General features: G+C 45.9%; 1 protein-coding gene across 2 annotated transcripts; it reads right to left on the minus strand.

The window, feature by feature from the left end:
* Window positions 1-3,186, minus strand: LOC134739005 (uncharacterized). Of its 2 annotated transcripts, XR_010125362.1 has the most exons (4): window positions 2,879-3,186; window positions 1,264-2,599; window positions 355-657; window positions 1-249 (listed from the first exon to the last, which is right to left on the minus strand). XR_010125362.1 is itself a non-coding variant. In XM_063660209.1 (3 exons), exons 2-3 carry the CDS (start codon window positions 2,266-2,268, stop codon window positions 517-519), a joined length of 1,146 nt encoding a protein of 381 aa, XP_063516279.1. In that variant the 5' UTR covers window positions 2,269-2,599; window positions 2,879-3,186; the 3' UTR covers window positions 1-516. The 2 variants fall into 2 exon arrangements, 1 of the variants encoding a protein (XP_063516279.1); XM_063660209.1 differs by having other exon boundaries at window positions 1-657.
* Between the last annotated feature and the right edge of the window lie 13,357 nt (window positions 3,187-16,543).

Here is a 16,543-nt window from a genome sequence, read left to right on the forward strand (position 1 = left end):
TTCCAGGACAGAGGTAAAAGTCAACATTTTGGTGTCCTTTTTCTGCACCTTTGGAGTTTCCACATCCAGTTTGGCTCCCAGAGTATCCAAATCCTGCTGCAAGGTCGACACTTTCTGCTCCTATGACCGGTAAGTTGTGTTGTTCTTCATGGGTGCGAGCTGGCTCTGGGAACAGTGCACATAAATCGACTGCAAAGGTGACTTCCTTGGAGGTACTGGCCCTCCAAGTGGTGTTGGCGAATACACGTCCTGTTGTGAAAGAGGTGAGGAGGAAGGAGTAGGAAGGCGCAGAGGACATAATAGGCGAAAACAAACAAGAGAAGTAAATAAAAAGAATTAATCTAACAGCTTTACCTGACTTAGGCGCAGTTTTAAGGGGCCTAACCCAGGCTTGGGGACCCATGTTTTTATCTGGGCTTTGTTGGCCCTTTTGATGCGGGAGTGATGAATCCAAGCAGGAATTCCGTCCACCTTCAGAGCTGTTGGCGTCGTGAGGATGACAGTGTGAGGTCCCTTTCAAGCAAAAGTGAGTCCTTTTCTCTGGAATTTTTTAACAAACACCAGGTCACCTGGCTGGAACGAATGGCAGGGCCCCGTCTGGTCAGGAACTGGGTTGGGATGGGCTTCTCGAACAAGTGGCAGAATGATATCTTGTACCTGTTGGAGAGACTGTAGGTACTGTAATACATTTGCTTGCAATATTTCTGCCAAATGGACATCTCTTAGCTTAGGCAAGATAGGCGGCGCCCGTCCATACATGATTTCAAAAGGTGAGAACCTAGCCTGATAAGAGGTGCACCTTACTCTAAGTAGGGCTAAAGGAAGGAGACTTGCCCAATTTTCACCGGTTTCTAAAATTAATTTTGTAAGTGTTTTTTTAGGGTGCGGTTCATGCGTTCTACCTGCCCAGAGCTCTGGGGTCGACAGGCACAATGGAGCTTCCACTGAATGTTTAACGTCTTACTTACCGACTGAGCTATGGACGAGGTGAAGGCAGGTCCATTATCAGACCCTACAGCAGCAGGCAGCCCGTATCGAGGGATGATTTCATTGAGTAAGAACTTAACTACCGTATTGGCAGTTTCGTTTTGGGTAGCAAATGCTTCAGTCCATCTGGAGAAGGTGTCTACTAGCACTAGAAGGTATTTGTACCCAGCCCGGTGCAGTTTTACTTCTGTGAAGTCAATTTCCCACTTTTCTTTTGGCGAGTATTTTTCAGAGATGGTGGCCTGGGCTGGGTTTAGGACATTGCTTGGCATTTACCTGGGCGCAGGTTGTGCACCGGAGAGCTGCTTGATCTGTTAGGCTTTGAAGACGGGGGATTCTTCTGTTTTTGATAGCGTTTCCTGCTGAGGTGAGTAGCCCGCGCTCCTGGTAGATGGCTCCATGTACATGCACAGTAGCAAAGGCGTACCTGCTGTCAGTGTAAACGTTAATACGTTTATGCTTACCCCATCGGAGAGCTTGGGTGAGGGCGATCAATTCAGCTTTCTGTGCTGAGGTATTCGCTGGTAAAGCCTGAGCCCACAACACATCTGTCTCTGTGGTAACACCTGCACCGGCCTTTCGTACTCCCTGCTCGAGGAAACTGCTGCCGTCTGTGAACATGGTAGCGTCCGCCTTTTCCAGGGGCACATCCTGAAGATCTGGCCGGCCAGTTTCAGTAGTTTTAAACAGTTCCTGACAGTAATGGGCAGGAATATTGGAATCTGGATCTGGGAGTAGGGTGGCAGGATTTAAACACCTCGTGGGGGAGAAAGTCAAACGAGGCTGATCCAACAGTAAACTCTGATATTGTAAGATGTGAGCATTTGACATCCATTTACCAGAAGCACTTCGTAGTAAAGTCTCTACAGCATGAGGAGCCATAAGGGTTGAATTCTGGCCCAGAGTTAACTTATTACTCTCTTGGACTAGGCTTGCTGTAGCCGCTATGGCTCGCAGGCAACTTGGCCATCCAGAGGCCGCAGGATTCAGCCTCTTAGATAAATAAGCCACTGGGCGTCTCCAAGGTCCTAAAGTCTGAGTAAGCCCCCCCTTAGCAACTCCCTGGCTCTCATGGACAAACAGGTGAAACGGCTTTGAGCTATTTGGGAGGGCTAAAGCAGAGGCTTCAGTTAAAGCCTTTTTCAGATTTTGAAAAGCCTGTCCTTTGGTGTCTGTCCAAATCAGTGGGCCGCTACCTCTTGTAGCAGTATTCAAGGGCTTTGTAATTTCCGCAAATCCCAATATCCAGAGGTGACAGTATCTCACGGCCCCGTCAATCATCAGGCTCCTCCATTGTGGGCAGGGTGAGGACCTTTTTCTTTTCTGATTTTTCTTGTGGCAGTAGTGGGCATTCCTTTTTCCAGTGCCAAGTCTGCTTGCAATAAGCACATTGGTCTTTTTCTAGAGGGGCCTGTTCACCTTCTTTACCTTTCTGGCGGGAACCCGAGGTTCCTTGGCCATTTTTCTGGAATGGGGGCCTTTCCTTTTTGCCCTCTTGGATAGCCGTCACCAAGATTTCTGCTTGTCTTTTATATGCTTTGTCAGTGGCTTTTTCAGCTGCCTGTGTTGCTTGTTTCTGTTTTTCCTCTTTCCTGGAGATTTTCCAGGAAACCTGAACAAGAGAAAGATGAGAGATAGAAAAAGAGAGAGAGAGAGAGAGACCGGTCTGCCAGAAACCAAGGCTCAGCTCCCCAGCATCCTGGGTCTTGAGCTGAGTCAAGGGAGGGTCCTCGTCAGGACCACTTCCCACCCAAACCAAGACACAAAGGCGCCTACCAGAAAACCAAGGCTCAACCCACTAGCATCCTAGAGTAACGGGCTGAGTCAAAAGAGGGACGCCCTTGTCGGGGCCGCTTCCCTCTTACCAGAAACGAAGTCAAATCTGACCTACCTGACCCCGGGGTCAGAAGCTGAGGACTCAGATGTTGAGTTTTAGGGCACTCACATGGTAGTCGATCCGCTCTCCTCCGGAAGACGGTCACCCTTCGGGAACCTGAAAATTCTTTTTTTCAGGTGGCACCCCCCCTACAAGCCAGCCGTCCTTCCGGGGGAGCCTGGAGCGAGACCGGCTCTCGCCCAGTGGCGTTAAAATTCTCGCTGGGGCCTCCAAATGTTGTACCCGAGGGAGTTAGAAAAACGCCACACTTTGAGACAAATTAAGAGTCCTTTATTAGCCGGCGACCGAGAGACGGCTAACACTCAAAATTCTCTCAGCCCCGAGGAAGGGGCTTGATTAACTTTTATATCTTGGTTTAGGAAGCTGGGGGGGGGCGTCTAGTTAAAACAATTTTACAGAAGTAAAGTAGGCAAAAAGTTAAAAGGATAAATGGTTACAGGAAAGTAAACAGTTCCAGGTGCAGGGGCTTTAAGACTATTACAAGGTGATAGACGCGGGGCTTTGGGCGTTATCAATCAGACGAATTCCTGGGAACTGCAGATACAGCTTGCCACAGTATCTTATCCGTTAATTGCATTCTTGGATGTGCTGGGAGTCAGCTTGCACAAGTTAAGTCCTTGAGGAAGGGGCTGCCAGTGAAAGAGCCAAGATGGAGTCTGTCTGGCTCTCTTAGCTAAGGAAGAGTCAATTCAGGTGGAAACAAGGCTAGGTGATTAAAGGAAAAGGGAGAGTCTAAAAACAGAGTTAGTAAAAACCAGGTTGGGCATTACACTTGGATCTTGCGGCAAGAAAGAATTCGGGGAGAATCCATAAAGTAAAGTGAAAGCAAGTTTATCAAGAAAGTAGAGGACTAAAAGCATGGCCACTCCATAGACAGAGCAGCAGCATGGGCTATTGTTTGCCTTTTTTAATGGTTATTTCTTGATTATATGCTAAACAGGGGGTGGATTATTCTTGAGTTTTCTGGGAAAGGGGTGGGCAATTCCCAGAACTGAGGGTTCCTCCCCTTTTAGACCATATAGGGTAATCTCCTGACATTGCCATGACATTTGTAAACTGTCATGGTGCTGGTGGGAGTGTCTCTTAGTATTCTATGCTTTATAATTAGCATATAATGAGCTGTGAGGAAAGCCAGAGGTCACATTTGTCACCTCTTGGTTTGGTGGGTTCTGGCCCGGTTCTTTCATGCAAGCTGTTTTATCAGTAAGGTCCTTATGACCTGTATCTTGAGCTGACCTCCTATCTCATCCTGCAACTTAGAATGCCACACCTCCTGGGAATGCAGCTCAGCAGGTCTCAGCCTCATTTTACCTAGGCCCTATTCAAGATGGAGTGGCTCTCATTCAAAAGCCTCTGACAGCAAGATTGAAATAGCTTCAGTAGGGCTCATCCAGCTCATGGGCTATTTTGAACCTCTCTTTTCTTCCTTCATTACTGCCTTCTACCCCAGTTCGGGTCATGTGACTTGATGACTTGGCCTCTGTCCAAGAACACTGAGACATCTTATTTGTCATTTTGTACACTGGTCAGTGATCTTGCATTGAAGTGGATTTCTTCTCTCAGAGGTGAGTGCATTGGGGATGAAGCGAAGGGTCAAAGGCCAGCCAGAATTCATAGGATAGAGTCGGCAGAGAGCCTGGAAAGCAGGAATCTTGTTGGTGACTGGCAGAGAGGCCAGTCCAGGCATTCTGCCTTTTAGGAGGTTGTGTAGAGCCTCGTAGAAGACAATGGCAGCTGTTTGGGCATTCTTTGGCAGTGTTGTGGATTTGGCTGTTGCTATGGTCTCAATGCTTGCCTTGAACATTGTGTGCCTTGAACATTCATGTGTTGAAACTTAATCCCCAAGACAATAGTATTAGGAGATGGTGCTTTTAGGAAACAATTAAGGGTCTAGACTCATCAATGGGATAAGTGTCCTTATAAAAGGGAACTCCAGGCCAGGCACAGCAGGTGGCTCACACCTGTAATCCCAGCACTTTGGGAGGCCAAGGCAGCTGGATCACCTGAGGTCAGGAGTTCGAGACCAGCCTGGCCAACATATGGTGAAACCACATCTCTACAAAAAATACAAAAACAGGCATGGTAGCACACGCCTGTAATCCCAGTTACTTGGGAGGCTGAGGCAGGAGAATCGCTTGAATCCAGGAGGCGAAGTTTGCAGTGAACTGAGATTGTGCCACTGCACTCCAGCTTAGGTGACAGACAGAGCAAGACTCCGCCTCAAAATATAAAATTAAATTAAATTAAAAATAAAATAAAATAAAATAATGAATAAAATAAAATTAAAAAGGTGAGCCATTGTGATGGATGGAAATCATGTAAACCTGGACCAATTCAGGCAAAGATGTTGATGGGACATCACGGGTAATAGCCATTCCTCAGAGACCACCTGCCAAATTGCTCCCCAGCTGTCTTAGTCAATTTAAGCTGCCATAAGAAAACTGCATAGACTACACGGCTTACCCCAACCAGCATTTGTGGCTCACAGCTCTGGAGGCTGAAGTCCAATGTCAAGGAATGGCAGATTCAGTGTCTTCTGAGGACCCACCTCTGTTGCCTGGTCCAGGCTAAACTGTAACCATAATAGGTTCGTTGCATGCAGCATGTCTATACCCCAACTCTCAGGGCTGCAGAAGAGAAAGAGGTCATATGGTCACCAAATGAGGACACGGAAGGAAACCTTAAATCACTTGGGGTCAGGAGTTCGAAACAAGCCTGGCCAACATGGCAAAACCCCGTCTTTACTAAAAATATAAAAAATTAGCCAGGCATGGTGGCAGGTGCCTGTAATCCCAGCTACTCAGGAGGCTGAGGCAGGAGAACCGCTTGAACCCGGGAGACGGAGGGTGTAGTGAGCCGAGGTTGTAGTGAGCCAAGGTCACGCCACTGCACTCCAGTCTAGGTGACAGAACAAGACTCTGTCTTAAAAGAGAAAGAAAGAAAGAAAGAAAGAAAGAAAGAAAGAAAATGAAAATGAAAGAGACATACAGAAACATTCCATTGGTTACAGCTCAGCGTTTGCCTTATTTGAACATGGTTAGAACAGTTGGCTCCCTGTGAATGGTTGAAGTATGGCTGCTGGGATTGGTGGAGATGTAGCTATTGTTACAGAAGCATACTCTTAAGTTACGTGATATGGTTTGGATCTGCGTTCTCACACAAATCTCATGTGGAATTGTAATCTCCAGTGTTGAAGGTGGGGCCTGGTGGGAGATGACCGGATCATGGGGGCAGCGGTTTCTAATGGTTTAGCATCATCCCCTTGATGCTGTTCTCATGATGGAGTTCTCACGAGATCTGGTTGTTTAAACGTGTGTGACACCCCCCCTACTCTCTCTCTTGGTCCTGCTCCAGGCATGGTAAGACATGCTTGCTTCCCCTTTGCCTTCTGCCATGACTGTAAATTTCCTGAGGCCTCCCCAGCCATGCTCTCTATACAGCCCGTGGAACCATGAGCCAATTAAACCTCCTTTCTTTATAAATTATCCAGGCTCAGGTAGTTCTTTATAGCAGTGCAGAAACAGACTAATACCTTAGGTTTTCAGTCCGCCTGCCTACCTGCCAAGTTAGGTTACGGTTCCCCCACAAGGACTCAAGTATGAGAGTATGAAGACATTCTCAGGCCAGATTTTGGTTTGATTTAATAGTTCAGATTCTTCTGCGTCCCTGTATCTTCAGAAATAAGGATGTTCCCTACCATTTGATCCAACAATCCCACTACTGGGTACCTACTCCGAGGAAAAGAAGTTATTATTTGAAAAAGATAAGATACTTGCACATGCATGTTTATAGCAGCACAAATCACAATTGCAAAAATGTGGATCCAGCCCAAATGCCGATCAATCAATGAGTGGATTAAAAAAACTGTGATATATATATATATATATATACACACACACATATATATGTATATATATATACATACACACACATATATGTATATATACACACACATATGTATATATATACACACAGATATACACACATATGTGTGTGTATATATATAGTGTATATATATTGTGTATATATAATATATACACTATATATAAATATATATATACACACTATATATATACACAATATATATAGTGTATATATATAGTGTATATGTGTGTGTGTGTGTATATATATATATATATATATATATGGATGATAGAATACTACTCAGCCATAAAAAGGAATGAATTAATGGCATTCACAGCAACCTGGATGGAATTGGAGACCATTATTCTAAGTGAAGTAACTCAGGAATGGAAAATCAAACATTGTATGTTCTCACTCATAAGTGAGAGCTAAGCTATGAGGATGCAAAGGTGTAAGAATGACACAATGGACTTTGGGGTCTTGTGGAGAAGAGCTGGAAGGGGGTGAGGGATAAAAGACCACACACATTGGGTTCAGTGTATGCTGTTCAGGTGATGGGTGCACCAAAATTTCACAAATTGTCACTAAAGAACTGACTCATGTAACGAAATACCACCTGTTTCCCAAAAACCTATGGAAACAAAACAATTAAAAATTTAAAAAAAGAAATTAAGGATGTTTCTTTCCTCTGGGTATTAAGGCACCTTTCAAATGAGGGTGGTTTGACCTGCTTCAGGAGAGAAAGATGAGAGGAAGGTCAGAGAGACCTTCCTGCTTCTGCTGTTTTCTCCAATGCCAAGGGGCCATGTTTTGGGGCATGTCCTGAAACCCCTCACAAGCAACATAAATGAACCTGGATTGCTTAAACAACACCATCCATGCTTGGTGAGTGTGTGGGGTCATTCGAAGAGTAAGGAACATAGAAGAGCTAGTGTTATAAAATGGCGGAATCAAGAACAGCCTGTGGAAAGCATGCAGCGGTGGCTTTATGGGATTACTGTTGTGAGACGCTCAGGGTGAACGTGGGAGGATCCAAGCCTGAGACCCTGGCTCCTCCTTGGCTTGGGTGGGGGGAGAGCGGAACACCTTGATCTCCTATCCCACCTTGTCCTTGTCCCCTGTAGGGAAGTAGAAGAGCCATAGCCACGTGAGGTGACGTCAGTAAAAGAGCAAGACTGCTGTGTGACATACAGAACAAAGCCCACCTCCACATTCTCCCTTCCTGATTCTTCAACCTGATCAGAATGTGGCTTTGTTCATAGACTAATGGCTAAATTGGCAAAATGCCCCAAGATACGGAGTTGCAGTTGCGAAAGAGCCACGATTGCTGTGAAGATTGTAGAAGCTGTGATCTGCAAAGCACTGAGAGCAAGGCCTGGCTCATGTCAAGGACTCAATAAATGTCACACCTGTACTCATTATTTTTACCCTGAGGCCACATCCTGGCACAGGGAGAAGGGTGATTATCCCTTATACGAGGTCTGGCTATGGATTGGGATGGCAGTGCATTAGCTGTTTCTTATGTGCATATAGAGAAGTCTGCTCAGGGGCTGCGTCTTTGCAAGCTCATGCCTTCTAAGCAGCTGCTTTAGAACAGGTGAAAATTGGCCAGGCACAGTGGCTCATGCCTGTAATCCCAGCAATTTGAGAGGCCGAGGTGGGCAGATTGCTTAAGTCCAGGAGCTCGAGACTAGCATGGGCAACATGACAAAACCCCCTCTGTACAAAATATACAAAAATTAGATGGGTGTGGTGGTGCATGCCTGTGGTCCCAGCTATTTGGGAGGCTGAGGTGGGAGTATCACTCAAGCTTGGGAGGCAGAGGTTGCCGTGAGCAAGATTGTGCCACTGTACTCCAGCCTGGGTGACAGAGCGAGACCCTGTGTCGGAAAAAAAAAAAAAAAAAAAGCCAAATGTGTGGCTCATGCCTGTAATCCCAGCACTTTGCGGGGCTGAGGTGGGCAAATCGCCTGAGGTCAGGAGTTTGAGACCAGCCTGGCCAACGTGGTGAAACCCCGTCTCTACCAAAAATACACACAGAAAATTGGCCAGGCACGGTGGTGCATGCCTGTAATCCCAGCTACTCGGGAGGCTGAATGAGGCAGGAGAGTTGCTTGAACCTGGGAGGTGGAGGTTGCAGTGAGCTGAGATCACCCCACTCCACTCCAGCCTGGCAACAGGGTGAGACTCTGTCTCAAAATAAATAAATAAATAGAACAGGTGGAAATAAATGAGACGTCCCCCATCCCAAATGAAAATGAGCAGAGGCCACTCATTCAGAGGTAGCCCTAGTAAGGGAGTCAGACATCACCCTTTGCATTTTGGCAGGGACTGAAAGACAAGTAGAGGAGGCTTTATAGTATCAGACCTCAGGATACACGTCCCCAAATATGACTGCCGGCAACCTGAATATACCAGCCCAACATACCCATTACTTTGAGCTGAAACATTGAGAACCAGCTAATACAAGAGGAGCTCTTTACTTGCCCCTCAACAGCCAAAAATAAAGTACAAATTTCCCCTTTGAAAAGAGAAATTTAGGCCAGGCATGGTGGCTCACGCCTGTAATCCCAGCACTTTTAGAGACCAAGGCAGGTTGATCACCTGAGGTCAAGAGTTTGAGACCAGCCTGGCCAACATGGTGAAACCCTGTCTCTACTAAAAATACAAAAATTAGCTGGGTATGGTGGTTCATGCCTGTAACCCCAGCTACTCAGGAGGCTGAGGCAGGAGAATTGCTTGAACCCACGAGGTGGAGGTTGCAGTGAGCCGAGATCATGCCACTGTGCTCCAGCCTGGGCGACAAGAGTGAACAAAACTCCATCTCAAAAAAAAAAAAAGAAATTTTTGTTTTGTTTTGTTTTCTTGAGATGGAGCCTTGCTCTGTCACCAGGCTGTAGTGCCGTGGTCCGATCTTGGCTCCCTGCAACCCCCCACAGGTTCAAGCGATTCTCCTGCCTCAGCCTCCTGAGTAGCACAAGCACGTGCCACCACGCTCAGCTAATTTTTGTATTTTTAGTAGAGACGGGGTTTCACCATGTTGGCCAGGATGGTCTCGATCTCTTGACCTCGTGATCTGCCTGCTTTGGCCTGCCAAAGTGCTGGGATTACAGGCATGAGCCACCCCACACCCGGCCGAAATTTGGTAAACTCAATCAAGTTTATTTATTTATTTATTTATTTTTTTAATGGGTTGGGCTTTTGGTGTCTTATTTTCCTAACCCAAAATGAAAAAGACTTTCTCCTCTGTTTTCTTGTGCACGTGTTATAGAGTTCGCACTTACATTTGGGTCTCTCTGATCCACTTTGAGTTAATTTTGGTGCAGGGTTTTCCATTCATGGAACATGCAGTTGGATTTCTAATAGGTCAATATATGAAAAATTTCCCGCAAAGTTTTTCTTTTCTTTTTCTTTCTTTTTTTTTTTTTTTTTTTGAGACTGTCACCCAGGCTGGAGTACAGTGGTGCAATCACAGCTCATTGCAGCCTTGACCTCCCAGGCTCTAGAGATCCTCCCACCTCTGCTGCCAAAGTAGCTGAGACCACAAGTGTGCACCACCACACTTGCCTGATTTTATATTTTTTGTACAGACGGGGTCCCACTATGTTGGCCAGGCTGGTCTCGCACTCCTGGGCTTGAGTGATCCTTCCACCTCGGTGTCCCAAAGTGCTGGGATGATAAGCATGAGCCACTGCACTCAGCCAGTTTCTAGTTTGGATATTTGAGTGGACTTCCCAGCCCTCACACAGCATGCTCATTTTGTGTAAGATTGTGAGAGAGTGCGAGGAGAGAATCAGAGACATCCCGGGCACGAGCTTCCCAGGGTCTCCTTTGTTCTGTCTCATGGTTGGCACACCAAGGACGGCGAGAGGAATCTTGGTTTCAGGGGGCCTCAAACCAGACATTTGAGGAGGTGGGGGAGGCGGTTGCCGCTCTGGTCGTTCAGTGCATCCAGGCTGTCTAACTGGTTAGGCCACTTGCAAATGTGCAAACCTTTAGTAAAGAATCAGACTCTGGGGTCAGGGGGGAGGTTTGAACTTTAACTAGCGCGTCATAAATCCCAGCCCTTATCTTGAACAAGAGTCAAAGACCAGACTTGCAGGCATCCCCCAAGATAAAGGTAGGCCCTCTGCAGGGCAGTTGTAAGTCAGCTCTCCTCCACCCCTCTGGCTGGCCCCCTCCTTATCAGAGTCCTGCTTCCTTCCTCTTTAAATCTGCAGACAACGATGCTTCTCTGCAGGTGTCTCCGCATATTCCCTCAGCTCACAGACCGGCTGCATACTTGGTATTTTCAGGGTTAGGTTTGCAACACATGACTGGGGAAATGCATGAAAAGGAAATGATGCAAGAATTCAATGCGGACACCTTTAGGTGAGAAGGAGATGTGACAAAAAGTCTCTGCCTGGCCAAACCGTAGCCAGGCTCCTGAAGCCCCTCCCAGGCCCGGTTGTGCGTTTCCTTATAAAATTAGATCTCAGCAAAGTACCTGCTAAGTCAGTTTGGCAAGAAGCCACCATTCTTGATATCAGGTTCCTCATCGTCCACCACCCCCAGTTGATGTTTAACCCCCCTGGCTGGCTTTAACAAGCCAGGTTGGTTTAGCCAGGACCCGCTTCACCTCTGATGTTTCCTTTTAGTGCTTTGCCATCTATACACCCGCTTGCCTGCCCCGTGGCTATACATTCCCACTTGCCCTTGCTGTATTCATATTGGAAGTTGAGCCCAGCCTCTCTCCTGCACTGTGAACCGCCATTGCAGTGGTCCCTGTACTTCACACGATAAGCCTGGATAATGTCTTCGTTATCTTTTTGGTGATGCTTTCACAAGTACGAGGTTCGTGCAAAAGTAATAACTGCAATTACCAACCTAATATCACTGAATAGTTTTTTTCTTTAACAAAGGTTTTGCTCCCGGACGAATGAACGAGGGCTGGCTGCTTGTTCTTGGGGTTCAATAATGAGGTGCAGACAGATTGGGGAGAAGGGAATTTATTTCTGCAACGGGTTACAGGGAGAAGGTCAGATTAACTCACCAGGTCAACTCAAAGTGACAAGTTGTTTCCAGGGTTTCTATGCATTTTAAGCTCTATGCCCACATGTAGGATTGCACCTATGAGCGGGAGTATTTCATTCAGTTCCTGTCTAATCTTTAACTAGGGTCTGGGGTCTGCAAAGTTTTCTCTAGACACTTGGAAAGTTTCTTAATCTTCAGTGAGCCCTGGTATGAGGTGTATGTGTAAGAATGCTTTTATTATTTGATCCTATTTTAGGGTCTGAGGAAACTCACGCAAGGCCTTCATAGGTTTGTTTTGGCATTTTTGCCCTCCTTCCCCAGCACCACTTTCTCCAGTTCTTTAATGTTTAACTTGTGCATTCATCAGAATTATAATAAAGCATTAGTGGAAAAACTGGTTGCTCTGGCTGCTAATGGAAGCCTGGCTTGCCACAGTTTGATTCAAAGGGAACCTAACTCTCAAGGAGCCATAATCCCAGCACTTTGGGAGGCCAAAGTGGAGGATTGCTTGTGCCCAGGTGTTGGAGACCAGCCTGGGCGACATAGGAGACCCCATCTCTATACATAAAAGAAAAATTAGTCGGGCATGGTGGCTTGTGTCTCTTGCCTCAGCTACTCTGGAGGTTAAGGCTGGAGGATCGCTTAAGCCTGGGAGTTGGAGGCTGCAGTGAGCTGTGATTGTACCACAGTACCCCAGCCTGGGCAACAGAGCGAAACCCTGTCTCCAAAAACAAAATAAAAAACAAAAACAAAGAGCCATACAAGAAAGTTTTAAAGAATGTATTTTTTAAAAGCCCCAGTGAGGTTTTCTGCCGAAATCCTGGGTGCTTATAAGCCAGCCAGAACCTCTACTTTTAAAGCATATCTGCTCATGTCATAGGTCTTACAGGTATGCAAGAAAGTTGAGGTTTTTAAATTTAAAAAAATATAAAAAAGAAGATGAACACTTCTGAATCTTCTTTTTTTTCTTTTGAGCATGTTCTCTGGGTGGGGAATGTGCTATGCTTTCTGAAAACAAAGAAGAAAACATGTCATTCTTCTATTCCAGTTTCTCACGATGGTCTAGGGGAATGTGATTTTTTTTTTTTTTTTTTTAATGGATAGCATGATAGTGGCATGGGGTGACGTGGAGGCCAAGGACAGAGGATGAGGTATTCAGCCTGCAGATGACCTTTAACCTCAAGGCTTTCTTCCTTTTAAAATGTTTGCAGATTGTTTGTTTTTTGTTTTTGTTTTTGTGTTTTTTTGAGACAGAGTCTTGCTCTTGTCGCCCAGGCTGGAATGGCATGATCTCGGCTCACTGCAACCTCTGCCTCCTGGTTCAAGTGATTCTCCTGCCTCTGCCTCCCAAGTAGCTGGGACTACTGGTGTGCACCACCACACCCAGCTAATTTTTGTATTTTTAGTAGAGACAGGGTTTCACCATGTTAGCCAGGCTGGTCTTGAACTCCTGGCCTCAAGTGATCCACCCGCTTTGGCCTCCCAAAGTGCTGGGATTACTGGCATGAGACACTGTGCCCAGTCAAACATTTGCTTTTTTAACAATAATTTATTGTTTTTTTTTTTTTTTTTTTTTTTTTTTTTTTGAGATGGAGTCTTGCTCTGTCGCCCAGGCTGGAGTGCAATTGTGCCATCTCAGCTTACTGCAACCTTCACTTCCCAGGTTCAAGCAATTCTCCCGCTTCGGCCTTCTGAGTAGCTGGGATTACAGGCGCCCACCACCATACTCGGCTAATTTTTGTATTTTTAGTAGTGACGGGGTTTCACCATATTGGCCACTGTGGAACTCCTGGCCTCAGGTGATCCACCCACCTTGGTCTCCCAAAATGCTGGGATTACAGGCATGAGCCACTGTGCCCGGCCAATTGTATATTTCAAAATAACTAGAAGAGTATATTTAGAAATGTTCCCAACACAAATAAATGATAAATATTTGAGGTAATGGATAGCCCAGTTACCCAGATTTGATGACTACACATTGTATGCTTGTATCAAAAATATCACACCAATCCCATAGATGTGTGCAATTCTGATATATTCATAAAAGTTAAAAGTTTTAAAAATTACCTGGCACAGTGGCTCAAACCTGTAATCCTAGCACTTTAGGAGGCCAAGTGGGAGCACTGCTTGAAGCCAGGAGTTTGAGACCAGCTAGGGCAACATAGTGAGACCTCATCTCTACGAAAAATACAAAAATTAGCTGGGTGTGTTGGTGTGTGCTTGTGGTCCCAAGGGAGCTTGGGAGGCTGAGGTGGGAGAATTGCTTGAGCCCAGGAATTTGAGAACAGCCTGGGCAACATAGCAAAACCCAGTCTCTACACAAATTTTAGAAAATTAGCTGGAAGTGGTGACACATGCCTGCGGTCCCACCTAGTTGGGAGGCTGAGGTGGGAGGAGTGCTTGAGCCCAGGCAGTTGAGACTGCAATGAGCTGTGATGGTGCCACTGCACTTTAGCCTGGGCAACAGAGAAAGACCCTGTCTCAAAACAAAACAAAAGAAACAAAGAAAAAACCCTCAGAACCAACTGTTCAGATAAAAAAAAAATGACTTTATGATTACATTAGGCCTGCCCAAATAATCCAGAATCATCTCCCCATATTAAGACACTCAATTTCATGAAATCTGAGAAGTCTGTTTTGCCATGCAATGTGATATGGTTTGGCTGTGTCCCCACCCAAATCTATCTTGAATTCCTACATGTTGTGGGAGGGACCCGGTGGGAGGTAACTGAATCATGGAGGCAGGTCTTTCTCATGCTGTTCTCGTGATAGTGAATAAGTCTCACGAGATCTGATGATTTTATAAGGGAGAGTTTCCTCGCACAAGCTCTTTTCTCTTTGCCTGCCACCATCCTTGTAAGATATGACTTGCCCCCCCTTGCCTTCCACCATGATTGAGGCTTCCCTAGCCATGTGAAACTGTCCATTAAACTTCTTTCTTTTGCAGATTGCCCAGGCTTGGGTATATCTTTATCAGCAGTGTGAAAATAGACTAATATACAAGGTGACATTATACAAGGTGGTTAAGGGTTGACTGGTGTTTCTTCCCCCACAATTCATATGTGGAAGATCTATCCCCTCTCCCTCATCTGTGAATGTGACCTTATTTGGAAATGCAGTGTTTACAGATGTCATTAGTTTAGATGAGGTCATCCTGCAGGAGGATAGGCTGTAATCCCATGACTGGTGTCTTTATGAAAAGAGGAAATTTGGACACAGACACACACAGAGGAGAACACCATGAAACCATGGGGCAGAGACTGGAGTGATACAACCAAAAACCCAGGGACACCTGGAGTTGCCAGGGTCTGGAAGAGGCAGGAAGGATCCTCCCCTATAGCCTCCTGAGGGAGTGCAGCCCTGAGACACCTTGATCTCAGCCTCCTGGACTCCAGGACTGGGTAAGGATAAGTATCTGTTGTTTAAGCCCCTGGTTTGTGGTAACTTGTTATAGCAGCCACAGAAAACTAATTCAGACATATTCATAGGCTCCAGGGATTCCGATGTCTGTATCTTGAACAGCATGAGGGATCATTATTAAGCCATTGGCAGGGCTTCGGTTCTAATTGTGGCCATGGATTGCCTTTGGTCTGTTGGACACGTCCTTTTCTCTGGAACAGCCATGCCAACTCCATGTGATTAGATTAGGATGGGATTCTAGGGTGGATATCCCATTCCAACCATGGGTGGACATTTAATCCAGGAACGGCCAAGTCCTTCAGCCATAATGATTGGTACCAAGATGGGTGATATTGTTTGGCTGTGTCTCCACCCAAATCTCATCTTGAATTGTAGTTCCATAATGTCCTAAACATTAGAAACTGTAAATGTTAGCTAACATGGCAAAAGGGACTTTGCGGCTATAATGAGTTAAGAATCCTGAGATGAGGAGATGATCCTGGATTATCCTGATGGGTTCTAAGTAATCACAAGAGTCCTTATAAGAGGGAGGTAGGAGTGTCAAAGTCAGAGAAGGAGATGTGAAGAGGGAAGCAGAGGTCAGAGAAAGAGAGAGACTGGAGGATACTGTGCTGCTGGCTTTGAAGATGGAGGAAGAAGCCATAAGCCAAGGAATACCACAGCCTCTAGAAGAGGGAAATCTCAAGGAAATGGATTTTCTTTTGGAACCTCCAGAAGGAACCAGCCTGCTGACACCTTGACTTTTCGACTTCTGATTACCAGAACTATGAGAAAATTTGTGTTATTTTAAGCAAATAAGTTTGTGACATTTTGTTACAGCAGCAATAGCAAACTCATACACTCCTTTAATGGTCTTTTAACCTCAGGTCCTCTCTCTCTCTCTTTTTCTTCTCCTCCTCTTTCCCTTCTCCTTCTTCTCTCAATCTCTCTCTCTCATTCTCTTTCTCCCCATCTGTTCTCTCCAGAAGGGCAGATGAACTTTTTGTTTACATGGGGGCTCTTGAGTCCATAAGAGAGAAGTCAGAAGCTGCCAGGTCTCCTAAGTCTAGGGCAGGAAGGATAGTATCAGCATGACTTCTGCTGCATTCTGTTGGTCAATGCAAATCAGAGGCTCATCCCAGATCCAAGGGGAGGAAAAAGGCTCCAACTTGTAGCTGGGCTCATTTGGAAGGTAATGCGAGGACTTGGCAGCTGTAATTCGTGTACCACATCTAGATTTCAACCTACAGAAAAGTCCAAAGATACACCAACAGCAGCCCAAGTTAGTCAACTGAAGCTGGCTCAAGGCTGCCCCCTTTAGATGGAGACTAACCAGCTCCCTGACATCCTTCAGTTAACTGCACCCTCCTCCTTTTTGCTGCC

The sequence above is a fragment of the Pongo pygmaeus genome, chromosome X (assembly GCF_028885625.2).
Source record: "Pongo pygmaeus isolate AG05252 chromosome X, NHGRI_mPonPyg2-v2.0_pri, whole genome shotgun sequence".
Classification (NCBI taxonomy): Eukaryota; Metazoa; Chordata; class Mammalia; order Primates; family Hominidae; genus Pongo; species Pongo pygmaeus.

Excerpts from the sequence above, each read along its gene's own strand:
- LOC134739005 (XM_063660209.1), bottom strand. The coding sequence starts at position 2,268 with ATGATTGACGGGGCCGTGAGATACTGTCACCTCTGGATATTGGGATTT. Across the intron at positions 658-1,263 it reads GGTGCACAACCTGCGCCCAG|GTACAAGATATCATTCTGCC; the intron begins GTAAATGCCAAG and ends TCTCTCCAACAG.